The sequence below is a fragment of the Mizuhopecten yessoensis genome, unplaced genomic scaffold (genome assembly GCF_002113885.1).
Source record: "Mizuhopecten yessoensis strain PY_sf001 unplaced genomic scaffold, ASM211388v2 scaffold3245, whole genome shotgun sequence".
Classification (NCBI taxonomy): Eukaryota; Metazoa; Mollusca; class Bivalvia; order Pectinida; family Pectinidae; genus Mizuhopecten; species Mizuhopecten yessoensis.
This window is the reverse complement of record NW_018404948.1, coordinates 46,090-73,639: the sequence shown is the minus strand read 5'-3', so window position 1 is coordinate 73,639 and position 27,550 is coordinate 46,090. Positions and strand designations below refer to the sequence as shown.

At 35.7% G+C, this 27,550-nt stretch overlaps 1 protein-coding gene across 4 annotated transcripts; it reads left to right on the top strand.

Annotated features, from left to right (window-relative positions):
- Window positions 1–4,083: 4,083 nt before the first annotated feature.
- LOC110447257 lies at window positions 4,084–26,547 on the top strand. Of its 4 annotated transcripts, none has more exons than XM_021492830.1 (2): window positions 4,084–7,238; window positions 26,421–26,547. In XM_021492830.1, the coding sequence occupies exon 1, from the start codon at window positions 4,836–4,838 to the stop codon at window positions 6,540–6,542; it is 1,707 nt and encodes a 568-aa protein (XP_021348505.1). In that variant the 5' UTR covers window positions 4,084–4,835; the 3' UTR covers window positions 6,543–7,238; window positions 26,421–26,547. The 4 variants fall into 4 exon arrangements, 3 of the variants coding, with proteins under 3 accessions (XP_021348505.1, XP_021348506.1, XP_021348504.1); XM_021492831.1 differs by lacking the exon at window positions 26,421–26,547 and adding an exon at window positions 10,109–11,734 and having other exon boundaries at window positions 4,084–5,289; XM_021492829.1 differs by lacking the exon at window positions 26,421–26,547 and adding an exon at window positions 10,109–11,734.
- The last annotated feature ends 1,003 nt before the right edge of the window (window positions 26,548–27,550 follow it).

The window sequence follows — 27,550 nt, the reverse complement described above, 5'->3', positions numbered from 1 at the left end:
GTGTACATACTGATGAGCTGTAAAGCTCAAAGTCAATAAATGAATCTTCATGATCACTTACTGCTCTATCAATAGGTAAAACTGAAGAATCTTTACAAGTTGGCGAGTCTGATAGTAAAATGGGGTCAAGTAAACTGTAAAATGTTTCAGGTTCATACATTCGGGTACGTATTGTGTGCAATATTTTTCACTATTAACTCTTTGAGGACTTGAATAAATTTATAATGATGAAATCTACTCGCACTTGCTTCCAGTGTCATGTCAACACATCGCTGATCGAAGTGTTTTCATTGCGGTTATCCAAGTTTACTGGGCTGTGTATTAGTAGGTCTTCATTTTATTACAGGAGAAATGTTATCGTTGCCACCATGTCTAGCTGTACAGTAGTTGTGTCGGGAGATATTATCGTCTGTATCTTGAGTTTGTTCTATATTTTGGTTTGGACTCTCAGGGTTCATAGCATTTCACGATCGGATACTTCAGCGCTTTTAAAATTGTCTCATCATGAATCACACATCATGTCAACGTCTGATTTTCTGTCTTGGGATGATGACATAGATTTAGAACACTTGCTTGGAGAGTTTACATAATATAGTGAGTCGGACATTTCAGACGACGATTTTGACAGGGATGTGTAGTGGACTAGTACTCAATATTTTAAACTGTACACTCCTGTAATCGCGCAGATTCGGCAGTCAAATAAGTCGGCATACAGTTCAGAGTATCATTAAATATAAAAATACAAAAATAAAACTACTTGTTTGTATTACGTGCCATTTTCATTAGACCCTTTCCCACAAGTGTCCCGGATTGGGTACCGTCCCAGATTGGGTACCGCCACAGTACTGTAGTGGTCAATTTCCAGACCAATAAAAACAAAAACACTGACATACCACAAATAACACCTGCAAAAATTATTCATCTTTTTAATTTATTGATATTCCACATTTGAAAAATGGTGGAATAATAGCCTATTGTAAGAGAAATTGAGCAGCGAGAAGCCAACATGGTTTTACTGAAAATGACAAATGCAAAGTGATACAAGCATATTTCAGTAGCTCTTTCGAAACAAAAATAACAAAAATTAATAATAACTCCCTCTACAAGACTATTCCCTTACAAACTAAAATTTATTAAGCTTTACATTGCCGTTAATTTTGAAAAGCTTGATTAGATACTTTGGAAGAAATTTGAATCACAAAATGGGTGGTAATGAAATTTTTTCCACCCAAAATTTTCAAATGTTTACAAAAAAGTTCGTAACATAGTGGGCAGTTCCTGACTAATAAAATCAAAAATACTGACGGAGGACACAATACAAAAATTACTCATCTTTTTATTGATATCTGTTGTTTGAAAAATGGTGGAATTTATTGGAAGAAAATTTGATCTAAACAGCGAGATGACAACAGGTCACTGAAAATGACGCCATTTCCGACGCAAAGTGATACAAACATTAGCTCTTTTTGAAACAAAAATAACACAAATTAGTAATACCTCACCGCCATAAGATTACCCCCATATAAAATTAAATTAATTAAGCTTTCCATATATATACTTCATTCTTATGTAAACCATTCCGTTGAGGAGGAATTAGAAACACAACTTTGTTGGGTTAGCAAAACAAAATCTCGAATCTCAAAAAACAACATCCGGTTGACGTTGAACACTGTCACAGAAAATAAAAAAATATGGCAATAAATCAATACATCGGGTCCTGTGACACCATCTATTACTTCCACCAGATGTAATATAAACAACCTACAACAACAAGATAAACAAACAAGAGGCCCAATGGGCCTGCATCGCTCACCTGTTATTAATCTAACACTTGTAATCTTAAGATTTCATAAGAACCTATATTTTTTTTTAAACATATAACGCCTCTGACCTTGATTGTTGAACAAGGACATTAGGTTGAAAGTGGATCAAGGTCAATCATTTGAACAAACTTGGTAGCCCTTCATCCCAGCATGCTGCAGACCCAATATCAGTACCCTGGGCATTTTGGTTATTGAGAAGAAGTTGTTTGAAGATTTTAAGACATCTGACCCCAGTGACCTTGAAAGTGGGTCAAGGTCATTCATTTGAACAAACTTGGTAGCCCTTCATCCCAGCATGCTACAGGCCCAATATCAGTACCCTGGGCCTTTTGGTTATTGAGAAGAAGTTGTTTAAAGCAAAAAGTTGACGCCGGACAGACGGACGACGGACGACGGACAACGGACGACGGACGACGGACGGACGGACAACGGATGCCGCACCATAACATAAGCTCACTTGCCCTTCGGGCAGGTGAGCTAAAAATGTAGTTATACTCATTATTATTGGTTTGTTTACACACCAATTTCACGCTTCAACCACGCTCTGATGAAGCCGTAACTTGTCCGCTAGGGGGCGCTCGTATCATAGAACATCGATCAAGGGAGATAAGCCAACCTCACTCGGAACATATTTACTAAGGCAAAGAGGAAGTTGCGTATCCCTCCACTACACATCCCTTATAGAATGGTCCAGACGTACCTGGCCGAAACTAAAATGCTGACTATTGCTAGTTTGCGTTATTTCTTGTCAGGCCACATGTTGTCAAGCCACATGTAGTTTTTAAGATACGTTATATCATCCAGTGGCCGTGTGAAAGAAGGGCATATACTAGCTATTCTTGATACATTGTTTTTATTCTCCAAAACTGTGTATCAATAGCTATGCTTATAGAATGGTCCAAGTGCGTTCGAATTTCTGCGCCACACGTACCGTCGCGAATGTAGACATATAAATCAAACGTTTTACCAATAACGCTAATACATAATGGCGCATTGCACCTCGGTAGTCATAAAACGTCTTCACCGACAACAAGCGTCGTCAGACAAGAAGTAACACACCAGTTTTGGTAACAGACAATTAAAGCTAGTATTAAATAGGGTAAGACAGTTGACACACATGACATTTCTGTTTCCTACATAATTTAACTGTTAACGTTACACTTAATGTCCTGTCAGCAGTGTGATAAACATCCAATCCTCACATAATTCAATGGATGTACCGTTATATCATGATCATCTGAAAGGATTTTGGCCACGATTTTTCATAATTTTATATGTAAAAGTTGAGAAAAAAATGTAAATTAAACTAATCGTTTTGAGAACGATTCTGTAGGCTATTTGACTTACCGAACTTGGTGTACAGTTAAAACGGCCCTTACTGATCATGAAGTAACAGCCCTATAGTTCCTTACATTGTATATAGGCCCTAATTATTTAAAATACTTTATTATGCGTAAGCAAACAATACAACTACATAACTGAAAATTATGTAACAGGGTATTATTTATATTTTATTGTTTTATAATATGTGTAAAAGTTTAGGAAATTTGTAAACTTTAATTAAGCAATAAGCTGCATAGATGTGGCAGACCAACTGGTATAACTGCCACATGTGTCACAGACAAACTTATCATGGTGCGCGCTATATTTATGTTTCCATAATGAGAATTCGCAAAAAATAATTTATGTCTTTTCCAAATTTCAAATTTCCCGCTTATTACCGTCATGTCAGGTCAATATCTAGAACGGCACAAAGATAACAGCTGACGTCACGCGCTATTTCCCATACACAATTGAAATCACTCCGCAACTTTCTTTAATAATTCATTTGTTTTTAATTTATATATATATCATATTCTCGATTCATACAAAGTAACAAATAACATTTTGTAAGTAACTAATCAAGTGTCGTAAAACATTTTGCGACCTATATCGGGCGCACGCACTCAACGGAAGTCTGCAGTAATCAGGTCAGAGTTATATTTGAAGTCCGGCATGTTGTTGATGTTGATCGTGCAACCGGAGAAGGTTGAATTCGTGAAAAATCCAGGCATACAATTGTTTGTTGATCACACAGACACTTGAGACAGGCAGCTGGTGTTCGGGATCAAAGCAGAAGATACCGATAAGTTCGGTGGTGACACTGTTAAGTCGCTCGGAGTTGCAAAGACCAACTTCATTTATAGTCTCATAAGATGAAGCTGCTATTGGCAGTACGTTAGTAGTAATATAGAAGGGCTTTGCCACACCAAATGTAAATATAGAGTTATATTTGACGTCTGTCTGCTTACCAGGCCTAGTCACCGATCATGATCGATATACCGGAAGTTGATATACTGTTCGGAACTCTATAGCAACCGCGGAAATGTTCCGAGTAATTTTTGCGCGACTGTTGCACGTGCAAAGTGCCGTGTTTTTGCCTATTTAAGCCGGCACACCTGTGTGCTTCGGCAGTCAGAATAAATTTAATTAAATTCAATGGTATGCATATGCATGAGCTAACGGTGACGTTGTCATCGGGTAGGATGTCACGTGACGTAGGGTTTATATAGTGTGTGCACGTGCTAGTGCGCTCTTTCGAGTTCGTTGCTCAACACAGTACCATGTACGGCTTTATTATAGAAATGGCGAACAATGACACACGCGAGGAAGATATAGCCTTACAGTCCGACGACAATGATAACGGAAATGCCGCGGAGAATATAATCAGTAACGAGGACGCAGTGTCTCTATTCAGTATTACATTACAGCGAGTGCTACAAAAACAAACACAGATATTGAGTAGTGTTCAAGGTGCGCGCTCGACAACCGAGTCCGTGAAAAGGCCAGTGACAAGTGAATACACATTCAAACACGAGGGACACAAAATTCAGTTCCAGTTTAACACGGACAGACTAGCCGGTTTGGACAGCATTGAAAACGCACTGAGTTTTTCTCAAACTAAAGACATTGTAAAGGAGGAAAGGGTCGCTTTAAAACAACGGAACAAATTGTTAAAAATTGCTGACCGCCATGGGTGGGACACGGTGCACGAATACATGGATGACCCTTTGGCTGATGACAATGATGACGCAGTTAAGCTGCGTGCAGCCGTGGGCAGAGCGGTCAGAAAACGAGTTTCTGCGACACGAGGAAAGCCTTATGAAAGGAAACTGTCAGGGCGTGGCCAGCAGTCGGGTCAGGTGGGGGCATTCAATCCCGGTGACTTTTTTCGTGACTTTAGCCAAACATATGGGCAGCAACAGGGAACAAATGCTTACAGGGCCAGAGACATGCTCTGTTATTACTGCAGACAACCTGGTCACTTCGCGAGGAACTGTCCCATGTCATCAGCAGCAGCGGCCAGCGGGAGGGGCAACAATGTGCAGCAAAACGCCGCCAGCAGTAGCTTCGCACAGAAGTGATGGGGCACACAGCGTCGGAGGAGCGACACAAGTGACGACAGAGAAAGTTGAGTATACTGAAGGTAGAGATTATGAGTTTGAACAAAATCTTAGTACTGTAAAATCACGTTTAAAAAACCATGTTTTATTTTGGGAAAATGTTTTAAAAGCACCAAGTGTTATTATAAACACAATCAAAGATGGATATAGAATTCCATTTGCAAGGGATCCATGTTCAAACAGTTTGAAAATTAACAGATCGGCTTTGAATAACGCTGATTTCGTGACGGAAGCAATAATAGAATTGTTAAAAGCAGGCTGTATAAAGAAAGTCAAACAACCTTTTGTTAGTAATCCATTAACGGTGTCGATAAACAGTGCAGGAAAAAAGAGACTGGTATTAGATTTAAGGCATGTAAATCAGTATGTTGAAAAAATGAAGGTAAAATTTGAGGGTGTACATGAAGCACTAAACTATGCAAAGCAAGGTCATTATATGTGTAAATTCGATCTCAAAAGTGGTTATCACCATATTGATATACATACAGAACATCAAAATTTTCTTGGTTTCTCTTGGAAAAACGGAAATGAAGTAGTATTTTATCAGTTTTCTGTGTTGCCCTTTGGCCTCAGTAGTGCCGGACATATATTTTGCAAAGTTGTACGTGTCCTTGTGAAATATTGGCGTATGCATGGAATTCCGATCGTGGTGTATTTAGACGACGGATGGTGGTGTGCTGAAAAAGCTGAGTGTTTAGAGATGTCCAAGTTCGTAAAAGAATCTATTATGAATTCTGGATTTTTGCCAAATTTCGAGAAGTCTCAGTTCAATCCAACAATACAGATTGAATGGTTAGGTTTTTTGTGGAATTTGGAAAACGGAAGCTTGGAAGTTCCAAGAAAAAAGTTAGTTTCTATTTTAAAGAAAGTTGACGCTTTCAAAAATAAGAAATTTATTTTAACAGCTAGAAATGTGGCTTCAGTGGAAGGAAAGATCATATCTTTTAAACCTGCGTTAGGCAGTATATGTCAGCTGATGACGAGACATTTGTCTATGTTTATATGTCAGAGGGACAACTGGGACGCACGAGTTTCAATATCAAATGAGTGGAAAAATGAATTAATTTTTTGGTCAGAGAGTTTACAAGATATTCCATGTAATCATGTTTCAAAAATTTACTCAACACCAGAACGTATTCTATTCACAGACGCAAGCGGTTTCGCTGGGGCAGGTTTTATGCTTGGGTCAGACAAAAACATAGTACATTTTTTTTTTTTTTTTATACAAATTTTAATTCCTCAGCATTTTGATATTCTCATTTTCATAGATCTTTGACATATGCATATGCGAATATTCAGTCGTTGTTGAAGGCTGCAAGAGTTGAGGAGCCCTGGAATCAGCCCCCCGAACAATAAAGTGTCCACCCGCAGGTGGTCTTTCACTATTCGTACACCTTACATTCAATAGCTATGTTTATACATGTGTTATATATAAATATATATTTTATAGTTATATTAAGTTTGTAAGTTGCCCCCGCGCATGCATGTATCAGCCACCCCAACACTGTATCCGTCTACGTCATGTCCCTGTAAAGTCTTTTACTTTGCACCCGGACAAGAATGGGGACGTCCATTACCTACATGCACGCGGTATATTACTGGTTTATTTTTTATTTTTTATTACAATTATTTTTAACAATACAAAAAAGTAAAGACTCATTTTGTTTATCTAATGATAGTATTCGATTAACAATTTCTAATCAAGTCCGTATGTATATAATTCACTTTTAATGCCTATGATTGAAAGAACCCCACTTATTCCACTCGTCCACTTTCATACATCCGTAAAGTTTGTAATGACTTACATTGTATAGGTGTTTGATCTAGGTATGTGTACATGTAAGTGACATAAAAAGAGTTACACATATATTCCGGAAAATTTGTCCAGATTATTTTCTAGTTTTATAGTTGTGTCTACCCATGTGCGTGTACTATTCAGGTGTTGGACAGGATTTATAATATTCCGAATTGGGTAAGTTTTGTTCGCTTATACTTGCACTAGTGAATAATGATTGTAATTGATACACAAAGTTTCTTTCATATTAGTAACAAACAAAGTTATTTATGTTGTTTACATGTACACATTTCAGATGTAAACTGTCTGCACGCGTGACCCCGCGGTCAAGGTGTTTACATGTGTACACCTTACTACAAGCCATATTATACACGCTGCGTTAGTCACCATAATAAACCATATGATTGAAAATGACAACACTTTCTTACTGATAGTTCCATTAGTAAAGTATATCCATGTAGGCTAATCTGTCATAAATCCTTCATAAATGTATGTAACAGTTTGCTACCTACGTGCGTAAATCTGCAAACATGTTCTAGCTCCCGTTTAAAAATGTTAATCGGGCTAATTTGCTTTGTTTTTTGTTCGCTTATATGGTAGGTCTTAAATACCGCGAAACCTATCAAACACAATATTATATTCGTGCAATCGTAATTTTTTTCTTGTATTTTGTATCCTAATATCAAATACCTTAGCTGTCTCATATTTTTACAGATACCTATGTTTTGAAAACCTTTATCCATTTTGTTCCAATAATTGTCAAGATATCTACAGTTGATAAAATAATGTTCAAAATCTTCTACCTCTTGACAGACGTTACAGAGCTCTGAGTCAGCTATGGTCATTCTGTTTAACATCTGTCTAGTTGGTATTATATGATGAAATAATTTCCATTTGAATACTTTATACTTATTGTCTAATAATTTACTGAAAACAAATTGTAGCATCTGTTTGATTTCTATTGATCCATCTAAACCGAAATAATTTATCCATCGCACTTTGTTAATGTTTATCACACTTTTTTGTTGAGTAGCCAACCTATATACATCTTTATTTTTTAACTTCCCTAAGTTAAGATTAACTCCGGTTTTTTTTATCATAAACGTTGTAGTTTTCTTTATTAAAATTAACCTTGGTTTTAATCGATTCTTGCGATTGTAGAATTCCTGCCCATTTTTTTGGAAAGGCCATTTTAACTTGTAGCATTTCACTCATCCAGTTTTGTTTGTTTGCTAATTTGTCATAAATGTATTTTTCATTAATTCTACCATTTTTGTCAATTACATCTTCAACATAAATCATATTGCTATCGATCCAATTATTAAAGATTAATGTTTTTTCGTTGATCATAATATTTTTATTTCCCCATATGACCTCTTTTCTTACTTCAAAAAAGGTATCTCTATTATTTCTACCAGTACCACCTACCTTTAGCCATGACTCCAATATGTTTACATAAAAACTTGTTACATTTTTACTTAGATCTTTAATTTGCTTAATTTTTTCAAAATTCATTTTAAATATTAACATGTTTTTCCCATAATTTCCGTACATCATTTTTGGTATAATTTTCCAATTTGCTTCATCCTTGTTTGTTAATCGTTTCACCCATGCCACCCTTATGACATCTATATGTGATATAATATCACGTGTTTTTAACCCCCCATTCTCATAATTTTGTAACACTTGCTATATTTGTTATTTTTGAGATAACAAGAGTATTTATGACCACGATTTTACCGGTCAGTGTTAGTTTTCTTTTTTTCCAATTTTTAAGCATTGCGTCTATTGTTGTCTTTTTACTTTCCCAGTTCAAATTGGCACACACTTTATTGTTGGTTCCGAAATATATTCCTAGAGATTTTATTTTCTCTCGAGTCCATAGTACACTTAATGTGGAATGAGAAGGAAAAGTTACAGAGTTCTACTTGGAGAGAATTAAGAACTGTGGAAATTGTTCTAGTTTCATTGGGAGAACTTTTAGCAGGAAAACTTGTAAAAGTGTATACTGATAATCAAAATGTTGTGAGGATCATAAACAAAGGCAGTATGTCTGGAATTTTGCAAATTATTGCATTAAACATTTACAAGTTATGCATGAAATTTGGCATTAAGATTGAGGTTGAGTAGATTCCTAGAGAATTGAACGTTGAGGCAGATAAGTACAGCAAACTATTCGATTTCGATGATTGGTCAGTATCTGACAACGTTTTCACCGTATTAAACAATAAGTGGGGGCCATGTACCTGTGACAGATTTGCTGATATTAACAATAAGAAAATTGACAATTTTTATTCAAAATATTGGGTACCATGTACAAAAGGTGTTGACGCATTTGCCTATGATTGGCATGATGACATGAATTGGCTTGTTCCGCCCCGAGTTTAATCCCGAGAGTGTTAACGCATTGCCAGCTGTGTGAGGCAAAGGGTATTCTAATTGTTCCTAAGTGGATGTCGGCCATATATTGGCCGATTATTTGGAATGAACAAAAGTCCAGATTCCATGATTTCATAGAAGATCATTTAGAATTTGTTAAACTATCACAATTTTTCGTCAAGGGTTCAGATGTATATAGTATTTTTGCAAAAGAAAAGTTTGAGAGTAACGTGCTTGCGTTAAAAATAAATTTCTTCAAAAGAACTAGGTCAGGCACCATGTGCCCGGACAAAAATATACATTTCTTGATGGGAATATAGGTAAAAACCTGCAGCCCGCACCATGTGCGCATGCGCAAGGTACCATGTACCGTTACAATGTTTACAAGATGGCGAGGTGTTTTGTAATGTACAGGTATGATTTTTACAAAAAAAACAAAAAAAACAACCAACAACCGTTAACGGTCACGTGACTGAAATAGGTAACGCTGTGGTAGATTTTGAAAATCGCATTTCAAATGTTTTATACAGCCATGCTGGTATTGAGTGTCATGTAATTGGTTAATTAACTAACAGCCATGCTGTATGGGAAAAATGGTTACGCATACTAATTTTATAAAAGGTTAGGTTTTGTTACAAACCTTGAAAGATACTGATTGTTTATTACAGAGGGCCATAATGAATCCGCTCGCAGAGGTGTGCGATATGGGATTAGGTTGGGAGTTCCGGTATTCAGAGCGGCGGTCGAACAGATTCCCTCGATAATACGGAAAGGCAGAAGTGACAATACTAATACCAAGTACGACACGTATTTCAAAATTTCAAGAATTGGTGTGTATCAAAGCATTTAACTTTCTTACCTGCCGCAATTTCTACAGTAGCAGTCTTCATCGGTGCTCAAGTTCAAATGAATGTGTCTGAATCGGTTGGAAACGCCTATTATTACAGTATAAAAAGATATCAAGATGTGAACTTGTTGTGTAACCCGTGTGAGGACAAACTAATCGTGATGTTGATGGAAGGCGCCAGGCGTATGGTGTGCAAGGAAATTCAAAAGAAAGAACCAATTTCTTCGGATATTATTAAGAAAATAATTCACAAATATGGATCGGACATTTCCAATTTGTCAAACTTGAGATTGTGTAACATGTTTTTGACAGGATTTGCAGGTTTCCTTAGATACAATGAGATAGCACAATTGAAGGTGAAGCATGTAAATATGTTTAAGGATTACATGAAGATAGACATTGAGCGTAGCAAAACTGACATTTACAGAAGGGGGAATAGTATTGTTATTGCTAGGACAGGGGAGGTAACTTGTCCAGTACTGTGGATGTCTAGGTATTTAAAGCTGGCCGGCATGACGCGTTTGTGTTTCGTGCGTTGTTCTTGTGTAAGAAATCTAAGAGCTATAAGTTGTGTAAACCTAACAAGGCTTTGTCTTATACTAGGGCGCGAGAATTGCTTTTGGACGCTTTAACGTCTATAGGTTTAGATAAAAGGAAGTTTGGTTTACACAGTTTAAGGAGCGGGGGGGGGGGGGGGGTTAGCGAGGCGTCGAAGAATCGAGCGGTTTCTGCACGTCTGTTGAAGGCCCATGGCCGTTGGAAGTCAGATGTGGCAAAAGATGGATATATTAAGGATAGGTTAAACACACAATTATCAGTATCTAAGAATTCAAATATTTAAATGCGTATCGTACGTAAAGTCACACACACCTTTATGGTTTTCGAATGAGCAACGAGCTATAATCCCATTTATGTGTTTGTGTTATCAATTGAAATTAATTATTTTATATGCGGACGATTGGAATGAGGGAGAATATTAGTCTTGACATGACTGGTTCGACTCACTTTTCTACTTTAGGAGTAGCTGTAGGTATAGGGTCTCTAAAACGTAATAGGATAATGTTAGCGTAGATAGTTTACCAGTCACAGTACTAGCAGTAGTTTCTCTGTAGCCATGTAGTATTTTTGTAGGAGTTTTAGAGTCGTGTTTGAACCATGTCGTCGTCTATTTTATAGGCATATGGCCGTGTAGCCGTCTGTATATATAATCAGTTAGGCATTGTATCGCCTGTAAATAAAGCCATGTTATTGAGGTGTATGTGTGCTCAAGTGCGTGACAGTGTGGTCTAAACGCATGTCCCTGTGCGTAGATATTTCATGTCATTAATAAACTACCTGAATTTTATATTTCGATGTCTGTGTTTATTTGCCAAACTTCAATCATATTAGACTGTAAGACCCTGACGGACCCAAGATCACCGAACCTGGGTGTTGGTTTTGAAGTGAAAAACCGATCCTTTTACATATGTATTAGGACATGCTTTGACTATGTCATTATATTTACTGACACGAGTCAGAATGTGTGTATTTATCTAATAATGTATTTTAATTTTGTCTGGCATGTGTCAGATATTATGTATTAATGTGTTTTATTTGTATTTATAGTTTGTATGAGTATCAATGACACAGTGAGTTGTACTCACCTATATGTTATATAGATTCATGTGTTGATAATACTTTGACCTTTGACATAACCTGACTTAGACGATCTGATTGGCTGGATACCATCTGGAGAGGGAAAGTTCAATATGATTGTATGTACATTGTAGGTACTTAGTTCTTTGTTACGCAGAAGAGATTTGCATTTGGTAAGGAAGGATCATATCAGGAATACGTCTCTGATCAGGAGTAGAAATTGGGGATTGGGTGGTAAGTTTATGTAATTAGTATATCATTATCGTTGTAGTAATTGTAGGTAATGTACTGTTTGGTTTATAAATGTTTTACAATTAATTGCTATTGTAATAGGGGGAGGTCCGGAGAGGGTTTTGCATCCGTTGTCACTCCGTTAAATCCGTTTCGTGATCGTATAGTTTTTAGCAATTGTAACGAGTCGACAACTTCCCCTGCAGTCCTCTCTAGACCTCGCCTCTTTCGTCAGGTTACAGACCTGTTTTCACTACAGGTTCGATCGCTGGATGTAGTGGTAATACCAGCCATTGATTCAATAACTCAACAATGGGTATAAAATACAAGTAACTGTTTATTAACAAGACGGAATGATTATGTACAACAAGTTTAACAAATACAAAGCATAGCATTAGTGCCAAACAATGACAACTAATGTTAAGAAACCCAATCCCTACGTAGAGTAATGACCTATCCTACCTAACAGTACTACCAGTAGACTACGACCACGTGCTCCTAGCTCCCTATAGATCTACAGCGAACCACCATGTATCGATGTCTAAGCCCGAAGCCCCTGACTATCCCTTAATACATGTACTGTAGTTCCTATAGCACTCTATATATCCCAGGAACGATAACTTCATGTAGTCCTACGGTATTGGTACTGTTAGCAGCACCTCGGCCCATGTTTTGCACTGTTAACAGCGCATGAGGCGGTAATGTTCTCCTCACCAGGAGAAGTGGGTCGGCTCACCGACCCTGTCAAGACACTGGTCCCCGCCCGGACCCGCTGTTTTATACCCCCTGCTCCCCCCACCAAATAGCCTCGAAGATGAGTGATCAACTGTTAATCTCGAACCCAGCCTCATCATCTAAAAGCATGTGAGCAAGGAGCGGGAACCTATTCCTGTTATTACTATCACCCACTTCCGGCCGTCTCAAAAGTGTAAACACACAGATTTCAGCACCGGTATCGTAGCAGCTGATCGCCAGGAATCCTACACTGAACGAAAAGCCCTACCCTACATAAGGGTGAATAACACAGAAAGTAACAGAGCCCTGTCTCTAAATCATAAACAACAATTATACTTAACAAAGTAATACAAATGTGAGAAGTAAACAACCTACCCTCCCACACTATGAAGTAAATGTATATTTTTAGTCACCCCTGGGGGAATCCCAGTGGGGACTATTAATTTTGGTTTCAGTCCCAGATTTTGACCTCTGTTAGGAGGGCTGTTGTGTATCTTGCTTCTGTCGGAATATAGCAGGCGCTAATTACAAGTTCTTGGATAACTCAGATATAGATTTCCTTTTTAAACAGGAATACCATAAAACCTAAAGGCGTTCCAAATTCCCCACGGGAATTACATATAACCTAAAGATGTTCCGAGTATGAATCGGGCACCTTTGAGGTTTCCGAAGGGGTAAACTGTCGTATTATAAATTGCTATTTACTGATTTAGATATTTTATGTCTGACCAACGACTACCGTTAATATTTGCGTAAAGTGCGCACTTTTTTGAGGGGAAAATGAAGTGTCAAGAAAGGGGTGTACACGATACTCAAGAACAATCCAAAACTAGTCCTTGGTCGCGACCATTTCTCGTAAATTTTTCGAGGATTTTCGGAAATGTTTTGATATATGCTAACAGCAATACAACTGCCAAATTTCGTTGAATAATCCCTGATTGCATTGCCAATTTAACAATTACGAAAAGTTGCAAGCTTAAGTCATATGATACTATAGAATCGGATAAATAAACTCGAGTAAAGTAGGCTCAACTTTTCAGGACGTTACGTTGTGAATTGATAAATACCACGTATCGGGAAACATAACGAAGAATTGCATCGGATTTATTACTCTGTGGTTTAAATGTCGTTCTTGAGTAAAACTTTGCTGAACTCTTCAATCTTGTCCGTAGGAATGTGTCAAAACGACACGGGTAAAGTGGCGAAGTTAGCAAGTTTGTGTACCGCAAAGAGTCGAAGTTTCGTGATAATATTAACCGGCAGGAATTTACAAGATGACAACCATGCGAATTGAACCGATAATGATAAAAGTTTGAGTTTGAAAATTAAATATCAACGGGTTCAAAACAGTCAAATACATTCCGACCTTTTCTTTTCGAAGGAAAATTGCTGATATCACAATTGTTTGGTGTTCTTCATGTCTTGCGAATTAGGCTGTTGGCGGTCCTCGTCGGAGTGACTGCCTTTAAGCGTACAGTACATCAGTCGGATTTGCAGACGATCAGAAAACTACTTGGAAAAGTGTATTTCATAACAAAAAATAGTAGAAGATTTATCCGTATATAAGATTGAATCTTTTCTGAAACTTATTGTTGTGAAAACAACATCGTTATATTCCAATTACTTGTTCTGCCCATGCCACGTGATCGTGTCAGCGCGCAGATCTCCCCGTATTCGAGGTGTCGGTCAACGCTTAAGTTATATTTGCTACATGCTTTCCTATTAATTCCCTGTGTTGCCATGGCTACCTGAACAACATGTATGTATGAACACCTGGTAATTGTTTGCTATTTTGATTGGCAGGTGGAAATATATCCGTTGTAGCTTGGTCAGTGATTTATCGGAAAATGATCATACAGAATGATGGGTAGTCCGAATTATTCTGACGTTTTATCAACTTTTTTCATATCGGTCTGTCGTCGATTAATCGACGACAGACCGATATGAAAAAAGTTGATAAAACGTCAGAATAATTCGGACTAAATGATGGGGTGACTTTCATGTCATTCTGACATATTTCTAGTTAAATATAATGTAATGCTATTGTTCTCAAGGATAAGTATTTGTTGAGTGTAGAATCAATACGTCTACAAAGTTGCCAAATAGTATTTTAAATTTATATCATTGACAAATGTGTTCAATAGGTTTTGTATTTTATTTACTAAGAATCATGAGTGAAATTTAGATGTGAGACGACAGATTGAGATAATACCTCTACACCATATGTAGGGTGAGTTTATGAGTTCACGAAGTCTAGAGTCTATATTTATGAATAAGGAAACTAACTTGTACTCCTTGGTCAGTGTTGTAATTTATGGTATCAATATGATCAAAGTATTTAACAGTGATATATAAGTAATGTTAAAATATATAAATGTAGTTGTATGTAAAGATTTCTCTATATTTCTTATTTGGTAAGAAATGTAAAAGTGCTAACTCGTTATCTGTAATGTGAGAGAGTTGTGTCCCTTGACTTAGTATGCAAGAGTATAAACGCATGTCTTTGTTTTGTTGTAGGGTATTTTAAGATGTTATAATAAAGCAACAACCATTTGAAGAGACCAGCGTTTTGATTTTTGCCATAAAAATTAGTACTACATATCAAAAAATTATTCAACTTTCTATCGCTGTAAATTTCAAAAAGAAGTATTTTTTAAATGAGCTGATCCTCGAATGCAGGCGATACTTGTTTGTTGCGTTTAACATTTCAGGTTGTTTACGGTTTTTAACAACACGTGTCCTTCGTTATCAGACGAGTAATTTCATCTGTGACATCGCTATCGTTCCAAATAATGCAAATCAAATCAGGCCTACTTAACATAGAAATTACTCGGCTGTTTATTGATATTAATTGTTTTAAAAAATACAAACGATAGTTTATAAAATTAATCAAAACAGTGAGCAGTTACCAACTACTTTCGCCATGATTTACGTTCCAGTGAAAAATATTGCTGATATTTACACTTTTTGACATAAAAATAACACAAGTTAAAATGGGTTGGGTCGTTTTAAAATTTATTCAGCTTTCTATTGCTGCTAATTTGAAAAAGATCGGTCAAATACTTTTGGAGTGAGGTGGTTCACATACATGTGGGTTTTTTTTATCCCGCATTTTTGTCTGTCGACGCCCACCACAATACTCTGAACCACGCGTTACATCGCGTTTAAAAATAGAAAAATATACCCCAAAAAACGAGACATCAATTACTATGATACCACAGATTTTATCAATTAAAAGTAATACAATCAGCTTATAACAATGGGATAAACAAAAGACGTAAGAACACTTATCGAGATTGGTTTGTTTTCACACCAACTTCTGCATCTAACGAAGCGGTATCGACGCCATCTTGCTTTGTCAAAATTGAGATAGGTGGCGCTCGCTATCTGCTCCGGAATCAGGGGGAGGAAAGTCTAGATTGACGTGTCATAAAATTGGTAAGGCAGAGAGGGAGTTGCTACTCCCCTTCACTATACGTCCCTGCCATGAACAGATAACAACTATAACCGTGTCTATATGTATTTCCGGGAGCCTACGTGCATCTCTAATAATGATTTATACATTGGGATTTCTAACTTACAAATACAATCTGTTTTTTATTATTACGTTTTTCTATTTAAATAATAAAGAGATATCAAAATCTATTAGAGTCTGAAATATATTGCGGGGTGCTTTGACATATTTTAATGTTAGTCTTCTAAAGATAAATTATTACTACAATGTAATAGTAACTGCAGGTCTAGCGGGATGAATTCATTCAATTCACGGTATAATTTCATTCTTTGGTCCACATAATTATTACAAACAAAGAAGAAGTGGTATGAGTCTTCAATGGGATGACCGCACTGACAGTGACGGTAGACAATTAAATTAGATTGGAATAGATCATCATTTAAAGTACTAGATCTATTTCTCAGTCTGGCTTGCAATATATTGGATTTCCGATTTCCGATCAAATAATAATTTGGAACCTTTGTCATGGTTCGAAGAGATTTTTTAAAGACTGCGTACGAAACACTTTTCTAATTTCAAGATCTAGTTGGTTCCAAAGATGAGTCGTAGATGGGAAAAATGATAAGTTTGTTAGTTGTTATTTGCGTCACGGAGGTGATCATGTGAGTTTTCTGAGACTAAAGGGGGCAGTAAAGAAGTTAAATAATCGGGCGTGAGTTTGTTAATAATTTTGAAGAATAGCTGTAGTTTCCTCCTAGAACGACGATTTGATAGTGGTTCTAACCCACTTTCAGAATATAAAGAAATTCTACTAGCATAAGACGGTAATCCTCTGATTTTTCCAATTTGTCTCCCAAACCTCACAACAATATTCTAATAAGGGAAAAATGTATGATTTATAGATTTTGAATAAAGTTTGTCTATTTAACATATATTTAACTTAACGAATGATACTTACCTGCTTGGATACATTTTTACATATATTTTCTATATGTCTACTCCATTTACAATTAGCGTCCAAACTAACTCCTAGGTGCTTATGATTATCTACAAAATCAACACTCACATTATTGAATTTAATATCTATCACATGATCATGTTCAATGTTTGAAATGAGTAAAGCTTCCGTTTTTAGGGGATTAAATTTTACACACCACTTTTCTGCCCACTTTTGAATTTTAACTAGGTCGCTGTTAATTTTCGTTTCGATAGCCAAAAGGGATGGTTTAGAGCATAATAAAGACGTGTCGTCAGCAAACAATTTATAAAGACTTTCGAGGTTATCAGATGTATCATTTATGTAGATAATAAATCGTAAAGGACCTAAAACTGAACCTTGTGGAACGCCTGCATTTGTAGATTTAACGGAAGATTTACTATTTCCTACAAAGACCTGTTGTTTTCGGTTACTTACATAGTTGTTTAACCAGACAAGTAGTTTCCCACGTATACCATGGTTTGCTAATTTCACTTTCAGTCCCTTGTGCCACACACGATCGAACGCTTTAGAAATATCACAAAAAACTCGACAGGATGATTGCATTTTTTCAATATTTTCACATAATGTATAATATATTTCAATAATTTGATGAACAGAAGAATGGCCAGGCTGAAAACCAGATTGGTATTTATATATCAGTGAATTTTCAAGCAAATAATTATGTAAGTATTTAACAACCAAACGTTCGAAAACTTTCCCGATAGTACTAAGTAGTGATATTGGTCTATTATTTGCAGAATCTATTTTAGATAATGGCATAACTAGAGCTAATTTCCACTGTTTCGAAAAGATACCAGTTAGCAAAGAAGATCTAAATATTAGAGATAAAGGGAAGGCTATAGAGACCGCAGTATTTTTTAACATATAATGACTTGTTGTGTCGCTGCCTACAGCTTTGTTGATAGGTAAAGATTTAATAGAGCTAGAAACCTTACTGGTACGACCCCTGTATGCCACGACATGTCAGTATGAATATATTTATGCAAACCGTCATAGTATTGTTTGATGATACTCTTAATAATTAAGAGTCGGATTGCTCAGGGTCAGGGGTCGGCGTGGAAAGTTTTCATTATATGCAATTCATTCATTTTATATACCAAAATCTGTATGTATACTATTAGTCAGTGCCGTCCAATTGCCGTTTCACAAAAAGGAGACGTATTAACGTAAGTACTTCGTACTTAATTTCGAATCCAATATGTATATCATGTTTGTATTACTGGAATATTATACCGATAATAAACAAGAGGCCCAATTGGCCTGCATCGCTCACCTGGTATTAATCCCACACTTGTAACCTTAACAGTGATCTAAACTAAAGCTACAGGCAAAATATCAGTGTGTAGGACTATAAGTCATTAAAAATAACCTATAACAATATTTTAAAACATTTGACCCCTGTGACCTTGAAAATCGAACAAGGTTATTACATTGATTTTTTTATAGCCCTTCATCTCAGCATGCAATTGTCAAATTTCACCACCCTAGAACTTGTGTTGATTAAGATAAGGTCATTTAAAGGTTTTCACATATTTGACAAAATGTGACCTTGTAAGAAGGCCAAGGTTATTCAAATGACTTGATAGCCCTCCGTCCAAGAATGCTATTGGTCAAATAATTTCAACATTCAATGCATTATGGCTATTCAGAAGAAGTCTTTAAAGTTTTAAACATATTCGATGCCTGTGACATTGAATATAAGCCAAGGTCATTCGTTTGAACAAACTTGGACGCCTTTCATCCCAGCATGCTACTGGCCAGGTATCATCATTCTGGGCCTTTTGGTTATTCAGAAGAAGTCGTTTAATGATTTTGAACATATTTGACCCTTGTGACCTTGAATATAATTCAAAGTAATTTATTTGAACAAACTTGGTAGCCCTTTATTCTAGCATACTACTCGACCGATATCATTCAGCAGAAGTCGTTTAAATATTTTTAAACATAATTGACCCATGTGACCTTAAATACAGGTCAAGGTCATTAATTTGAACAAACTTGCTAGCACTTTATACCTGCATGCCACTGACCAAATATCATCATCCTGGTCCTGTTGGTTAATTAGAAGATGTTGTTTAAAGTTTGTTTTAGACAATTGACCTATGTGAACTTGAATATAAGTAAAGGTCATTCATTGAAACAAGCTTGGTAGCCCTTTATCCAAGCATGCTACTGGCCAAATATCATAACCTTGGGCATTTTGCATATCATTATATTATATTAAATATATTCTTTAATTATGTTACTGGAACACATTAGAGAGTTAGAATTCAAGAAAAACATGAATGCAAGTCTTTTATTTTCAGGAAAATATGAATATTTGAACATACAAATGATACATTCGGTGAAAATGTATTTAAAGATCCCAGGTGTTCGTCATCTTTTTCCGTCCCAACTTCCATAGACCCAATGAACAAAATGTCGAAGTTATATGTAGATATGTATTTTTATGCAAAAGTAAAACAAATGCAATATAGTACTTAAGGTCATTGGAGTGTATTGATAAACGGAAACAGGAAGTACATCCCTAGATGAAAATCCAATGTAGGGAGACAGTATCACAATTTCCGCAAATTCTAATGTTTAATATTAAACTGATGAATATTGTATGTTTATTATTGACAGAACAATGTGTTCTCTCAATATGAAAGTATTTCAAAGAAATCCAGGCATTTATTCACGTGTTTTTTTTATCAATGAGTCACATGTGTCCATTTTTCTGTACTTCAGGAAACCGGCTACCTATTTCACTACTGTGAAGTTTTTCAAGAACGATAACTCTTACCTGCAATTACTATGTGTATATTGGTTCAGGGACGTATAGTGAAGGGGATTAGCAACTCCCTCTTTGCCTTACTAATTTTATGACACGTCAATCTAGACTTTCCTCCCCCTGATTCAGGAGCAGATAGCGAGCGCCACCTATCTCAATTTTGACAAACCAAGATGGCGTCGATACCGCTTCGTTAGATTACAGAAGTTGGCGTGAAAACAAACCAATCGCGAATGACTGACTATAATTAATGACTATAATTGATAAAATCTGTGGTGTCATATTAATTGATGTCTCGTTTTTGGGGTATATTTTTCTATTTTTAAACGCGATGTAACGCGTGGTTCAGAGTATTGTGGTGGGCGTCGATAGACAAAAATGCGGGATAAAAAAACCCACATGTATGTGAACCACCTCACTCCAAAAGTATTTGACCGATCTTTTTTAAATTAGCAGCAATAGAAAGCTGAATATTTTTTATAACGACCCAACCTATTTTAATTGCAAATGATATAATTTAACTTGTGTTATTTTTGTGTCAAAAAGAGTAAATATCAGCATTATTTTTCACTGGAACGTAAATCATTATTGCGAAAGTAGTTGGTGACTGCTCACTGTTTTGATTAAATTTTATAAACTATCGTTTATATTTTTTAAAACAATTAATATCAATAAACAGCTGAGTAATTTCTATGTTAAGTAGGCCTGATTTGATTTGCATTACTTGGAACTATAGCGATGTCACAGATGAAATTACTCGTCTGGTAACGAAGGACACGTGTTGTTAAAAACCGTAAACAAAAATGCGGGATAAAAAAAACCCCATATATTTGTGAACCACCTCACTCCAAAAATATTTGACTGATCTTTTTTAAATTAGCAGCAATAGAAAGCTGAATAATTTTTATAACGACCCAACCCATTTTAATTGCAAATAATATAATTTAACTTGTGTTATTTTTGTGTCAAAAAGAGTAAATATCAGCATTATTTTTCACGGGAACGTAAATCATTATTGCGAAAGTAGTTGGTGACTGCTCACTGTTTTGATTAAATTTTATAAACTATCGTTTATATTTTTTAAAACAATTAATATCAATAAACAGCTGAGTAATTTCTATGTTAAGTAGGCCTGATTTGATTTGCATTACTTGGAACTATAGCGATGTCACAGATGAAATTACTCGTCTGGTAACGAAGGACACGTGTTGTTAAAAACCGTAAACAAAAATGCGGGATAAAAAAAACCCCACATATTTGTGAACCACCTCACTCCAAAAATATTTGACTGATCTTTTTTAAATTAGCAGCAATAGAAAGCTGAATAATTTTTATAACGACCCAACCCATTTTAATTGCAAATAATATAATTTAACTTGTGTTATTTTTGTGTCAAAAAGAGTAAATATCAGCATTATTTTTCACTGGAACGTAAATCATTATTGCGAAAGTAGTTGGTGACTGCTCACTGTTTTGATTAAATTTTATAAACTATCGTTTATATTTTTTAAAACAATTAATATCAATAAACAGCTGAGTAATTTCTATGTTAAGTAGGCCTGATTTGATTTGCATTACTTGGAACTATAGCGATGTCACAGATGAAATTACTCGTCTGGTAACGAAGGACACGTGTTGTTAAAAACCGTAAACAAAAATGCGGGATAAAAAAAACCCCACATATTTGTGAACCACCTCACTCCAAAAATATTTGACTGATCTTTTTTAAATTAGCAGCAATAGAAAGCTGAATAATTTTTATAACGACCCAACCCATTTTAATTGCAAATAATATAATTTAACTTGTGTTATTTTTGTGTCAAAAAGAGTAAATATCAGCATTATTTTTCACTGGAACGTAAATCATTATTGCGAAAGTAGTTGGTGACTGCTCACTGTTTTGATTAAATTTTATAAACTATCGTTTATATTTTTTAAAACAATTAATATCAATAAACAGCTGAGTAATTTCTATGTTAAGTAGGCCTGATTTGATTTGCATTACTTGGAACTATAGCGATGTCACAGATGAAATTACTCGTCTGGTAACGAAGGACACGTGTTGTTAAAAACCGTAAACAAAAATGCGGGATAAAAAAAACCCCACATATTTGTAAACCACCTCACTCCAAAAATATTTGACTGATCTTTTTTAAATTAGCAGCAATAGAAAGCTGAATAATTTTTATAACGACCCAACCCATTTTAATTGCAAATAATATAATTTAACTTGTGTTATTTTTGTGTCAAAAAGAGTAAATATCAGCATTATTTTTCACTGGAACGTAAATCATTATTGCGAAAGTAGTTGGTGACTGCTCACTGTTTTGATTAAATTTTATAAACTATCGTTTATATTTTTTAAAACAATTAATATCAATAAACAGCTGAGTAATTTCTATGTTAAGTAGGCCTGATTTGATTTGCATTACTTGGAACTATAGCGATGTCACAGATGAAATTACTCGTCTGGTAACGAAGGACACGTGTTGTTAAAAACCGTAAACAAAAATGCGGGATAAAAAAAACCCCACATATTTGTGAACCACCTCACTCCAAAAATATTTGACTGATCTTTTTTAAATTAGCAGCAATAGAAAGCTGAATAATTTTTATAACGACCCAACCCATTTTAATTGCAAATAATATAATTTAACTTGTGTTATTTTTGTGTCAAAAAGAGTAAATATCAGCATTATTTTTCACTGGAACGTAAATCATTATTGCGAAAGTAGTTGGTGACTGCTCACTGTTTTGATTAAATTTTATAAACTATCGTTTATATTTTTTAAAACAATTAATATCAATAAACAGCTGAGTAATTTCTATGTTAAGTAGGCCTGATTTGATTTGCATTACTTGGAACTATAGCGATGTCACAGATGAAATTACTCGTCTGGTAACGAAGGACACGTGTTGTTAAAAACCGTAAACAAAAATGCGGGATAAAAAAAACCCACATATTTGTGAACCACCTCACTCCAAAAATATTTGACTGATCTTTTTTAAATTAGCAGCAATAGAAAGCTGAATAATTTTTATAACGACCCAACCCATTTTAATTGCAAATAATATAATTTAACTTGTGTTATTTTTGTGTCAAAAAGAGTAAATATCAGCATTATTTTTCACTGGAACGTAAATCATTATTGCGAAAGTAGTTGGTGACTGCTCACTGTTTTGATTAAATTTTATAAACTATCGTTTATATTTTTTAAAACAATTAATATCAATAAACAGCTGAGTAATTTCTATGTTAAGTAGGCCTGATTTGATTTGCATTACTTGGAACTATAGCGATGTCACAGATGAAATTACTCGTCTGGTAACGAAGGACACGTGTTGTTAAAAACCGTAAACAAAAATGCGGGATAAAAAAAACCCACATATTTGTGAACCACCTCACTCCAAAAATATTTGACTGATCTTTTTTAAATTAGCAGCAATAGAAAGCTGAATAATTTTTATAACGACCCAACCCATTTTAATTGCAAATAATATAATTTAACTTGTGTTATTTTTGTGTCAAAAAGAGTAAATATCAGCATTATTTTTCACTGGAACGTAAATCATTATTGCGAAAGTAGTTGGTGACTGCTCACTGTTTTGATTAAATTTTATAAACTATCGTTTATATTTTTTAAAACAATTAATATCAATAAACAGCTGAGTAATTTCTATGTTAAGTAGGCCTGATTTGATTTGCATTACTTGGAACTATAGCGATGTCACAGATGAAATTACTCGTCTGGTAACGAAGGACACGTGTTGTTAAAAACCGTAAACAAAAATGCGGGATAAAAAAAACCCACATATTTGTGAACCACCTCACTCCAAAAATATTTGACTGATCTTTTTTAAATTAGCAGCAATAGAAAGCTGAATAATTTTTATAACGACCCAACCCATTTTAATTGCAAATAATATAATTTAACTTGTGTTATTTTTGTGTCAAAAGTGTAAATATCAGCATTATTTTTCACTGGAACGTAAATCATCATTGCGAAAGTAGTTGGTGACTGCTCACTGTTTTGATTAATTTTATAAACTATCGTTTATTTTTTTTAAAACAATTAATATCAATAAACAGCCGAGTAATTTCTATGTTAAGTAGGCCTGATTTGATTTGCATTATTTGGAACGATAGCGATGTCACAGATGAAATTACTCGTCTGGTAACGAAGGACACGTGTTGTTAAAAAACGTAAACAACCGGAAATGTTAAACCCAACAAAAAAGTATCGCCTGCATTCGAGGATCAGCTCATTTAAAAAATACTTCATTTTGAAATTTACAGCGATAGAAAGTTGAATAATTTTTTGATATGTAGTACTAATTTTTATGGCAAAAAATAACAAATAACTTGTGCTGTTTTTGTGTCAAAAAGTGTCAATATTAGCATTATTTTCACTGGAACGTGCTGTACGAAATGTGATTTGTTGTAATAGCCACCAACACAGCCGAAAGGCTAGACATAGTGGCAACGATAGCCCTATCCCTGGAATAAAAAGAAGACCTACTAATACACAGTTCCAATCCGGGCTAACCGTTATCAAAACACTCCCATCTCGGCGAGATTGGTGACATGATTTTAACGCTAGTGCGCAAGCGCGGGCTGATCGAGAGGGGCTCTCGATGACTTCGCGGTTCGGTGAACAAACACAAAAGCGACGTGCTATAGAATCTTGACTGGGGCAGAGTTGCCAATCCCCTCTATATACTGTCCCTGATGGTGACACAATCCTATTACCTTAACATTTAAATGTTCATTCAAGAATGTACAACCGGTTGTGTCGCGCTATTGATGCAGTGGCTGTACATTTTCACGGAGAGTAAGGGTCACGCGTATATAAATTTAAGTGTTGAATGTTCATATAATTAATGTATGATAACATCAAATCATTCCAATAGTATTGCGTAAGATAAAAACTATTGATAACTGCATGAACATTTATCTATTTCAGTCTCAATTATACTGACTAATGTAATGTTATTATATTCAATAAGCGCTTTTATTGGTTCTTTTTAAAAATAAATTCTTTTTCGTCAAACTAAACTCGTGTGGCTCTTACACATACATGGCAAGAACTGGGCAACAACATTGTCATTGCTTATTTAGCTGTCAGCCTCTAATAACAAAACTAAATATATCTGATATATATATCGAAGCGATCGGCCGAGCAGTGCGAGCCGTTATGGCAACACATGTACGGAAAGTAAGGGAAAATGAGTGTAAATTGATTCTATGCTAGAGGAAGGCTTCAAAAAATTTCGTCCTTTCGGTCGAACAGGCTCGCAAAAAAACGGCATCATGCGTTGCTCCGTGTTTGCGTTGATGTTCTTTTTTTGCACAAAAAATATATTTGATATTTTTAATAAGTATCTGTATTTTTGTTTTGTCCAATAACAACCCTAAAATTATATAGTATTAATAATGATAACTTTATTCAAAGAGGATCACTTTTGAGGATCGTTCCTATTTTCCAAAAGATCCTCTAAATATGTACATGTACATATATACAATATAACAATGAAGTCAGAAAAACAACAACAGGTATACATGTCAATATTACAATACATATGCAAGACCACACACTTGTGTTTTTCTAACGAATCAGAAAGCACAAGTTTATTGCACGGACGAATATATACGTCCGCGCAATAAATGAGTGCTTTCTGATTCGTTAAAAAAACACAAGTGTGTGATCTTGCTTTTATCACATACCTTCCGTATTTGGTAGAGATCGATACAAAGATTTTATAAGCTTTGATATTTGTTGCAAATACCGAGAACTTTTCAGTTGGCCATGACAAGGGAATTCCCATAAAAAGTAGTTCCGGCTAGTAGGTAAATGCACGGACTTAGATAGCAATTACTCCATATGGTGCATTTTCGTAGCTTCTTTTTTTTCTTAATGCATTAAAAAAAATGTGACATAAACTTCTGTCTCAGCACTATGAATAGGCTTAGAATAAACAAAAATTGTCTTAATCTGACTTTCCCAAAATATTTCATTGAGTTTTTGAATTTCATTTATGTTTAAAATTAGCATTTTTTCAATATTAATGACTATTGAGAAATTTTTGATTCTGCGAAAGGACATGTCTATTTGATATGTTTGATATCTTTGCTGTAACCAGAGACGTATATATTAACCAAAATATTACACATTGTAGCAACTTTTTGACATAATAAGCAACCTCCCCCCAATCATTTTTCTAGTCACAGAAACTAAATAACAATTCCAAATTATTCTTATAATTAGGCTTTAAATTTGAATGCAACATTCTTCTATCTTTTTCAGCTAACCGAAATATAACTTGCTGTTCCAGGGACAGCTCCACCACCAGTGTCCCTGTTGACAGCACCACTAGCTCTGTTGTACTACAGCTCCACCACCAGTGTTCCTGTTGACAGCACCACTAGATCTGTTGTTCTACAGATACCAAGCCCAGACGTTAAAGCTATTATGTTGACAGCACCACTTGCTCTGTTGTACTACAGCTCCACCACCAGTGTTCCTGTTGACAGCACCACTAGATCTGTTGTTCTACAGATACCAAGCCCAGACGTTAAAGCTATTATGTTGACCGCACCACTAGCTCTGTTGTACTACAGCTCCACCGCCAGTGTCCCTGTTGGCAGCACCACTAGCTCTGTTGTACTACAGCTCCACCACCAGTGTTCCTGTTGACAGCACCACTAGCTCTGTTGTTCTACAGATACCAAGCCCAGACGTTAAAGCTATTATGTTGACAGCACCACTAGCTCTGTTGTACTACAGCTCCACCACCAGTGTCCCTGTTGACAGCACCACTAGCTCTGTTGTTCTACAGCTCCACCACCAGCGTCCCTGTTGACAGCACCACTAGCTCTGTTGTTCTACAGGTACCACCACCAGCGTCCCTGTTGACAGCACCACTAGCTCTGTTGTACTACAGCTCCACCACCAGGGTCCCTGTTGACAGCACCACTAGCTCTGTTGTTCTACAGATACCAAGCCCAGACGTTAAAGCTATTATGTTGACAGCACCACTTGCTCTGTTGTACTACAGCTCCACCACCAGTGTCCCTGTTGACAGCCCCACTAGCTCTGTTGTTCTACAGGTACCAAGCCCAGCCGTTAAAGCTATCCTGTTGACAGCAACAATTTTCAGTGTCATTTAAATCATCAATGTAGTCCTAAATGGATTGATGATCTTCATCAACTTCTTTGGACAAAGTGCTTAAACTTTTATTTACTTTAATCCAGAGAACTTTTCTTTGGTAACCTTTTATTTTTGTATTTTTTTTAGGACGTTTTTTCTTGAACTGATTAAGATGTGTCCACTGTGTAAGAAAGAGCACATTTATTAAAGTAGCTGTAACATCCAGTTCGAATAAAGACTTGTATAGTATACAGATTAAAGTTTGCAGTTTACATACCTTTGGTAT

Excerpts from the sequence above, each read along its gene's own strand:
- LOC110447257 (XM_021492830.1), top strand. The coding sequence starts at position 4,836 with ATGGGTGGGACACGGTGCACGAATACATGGATGACCCTTTGGCTGATG.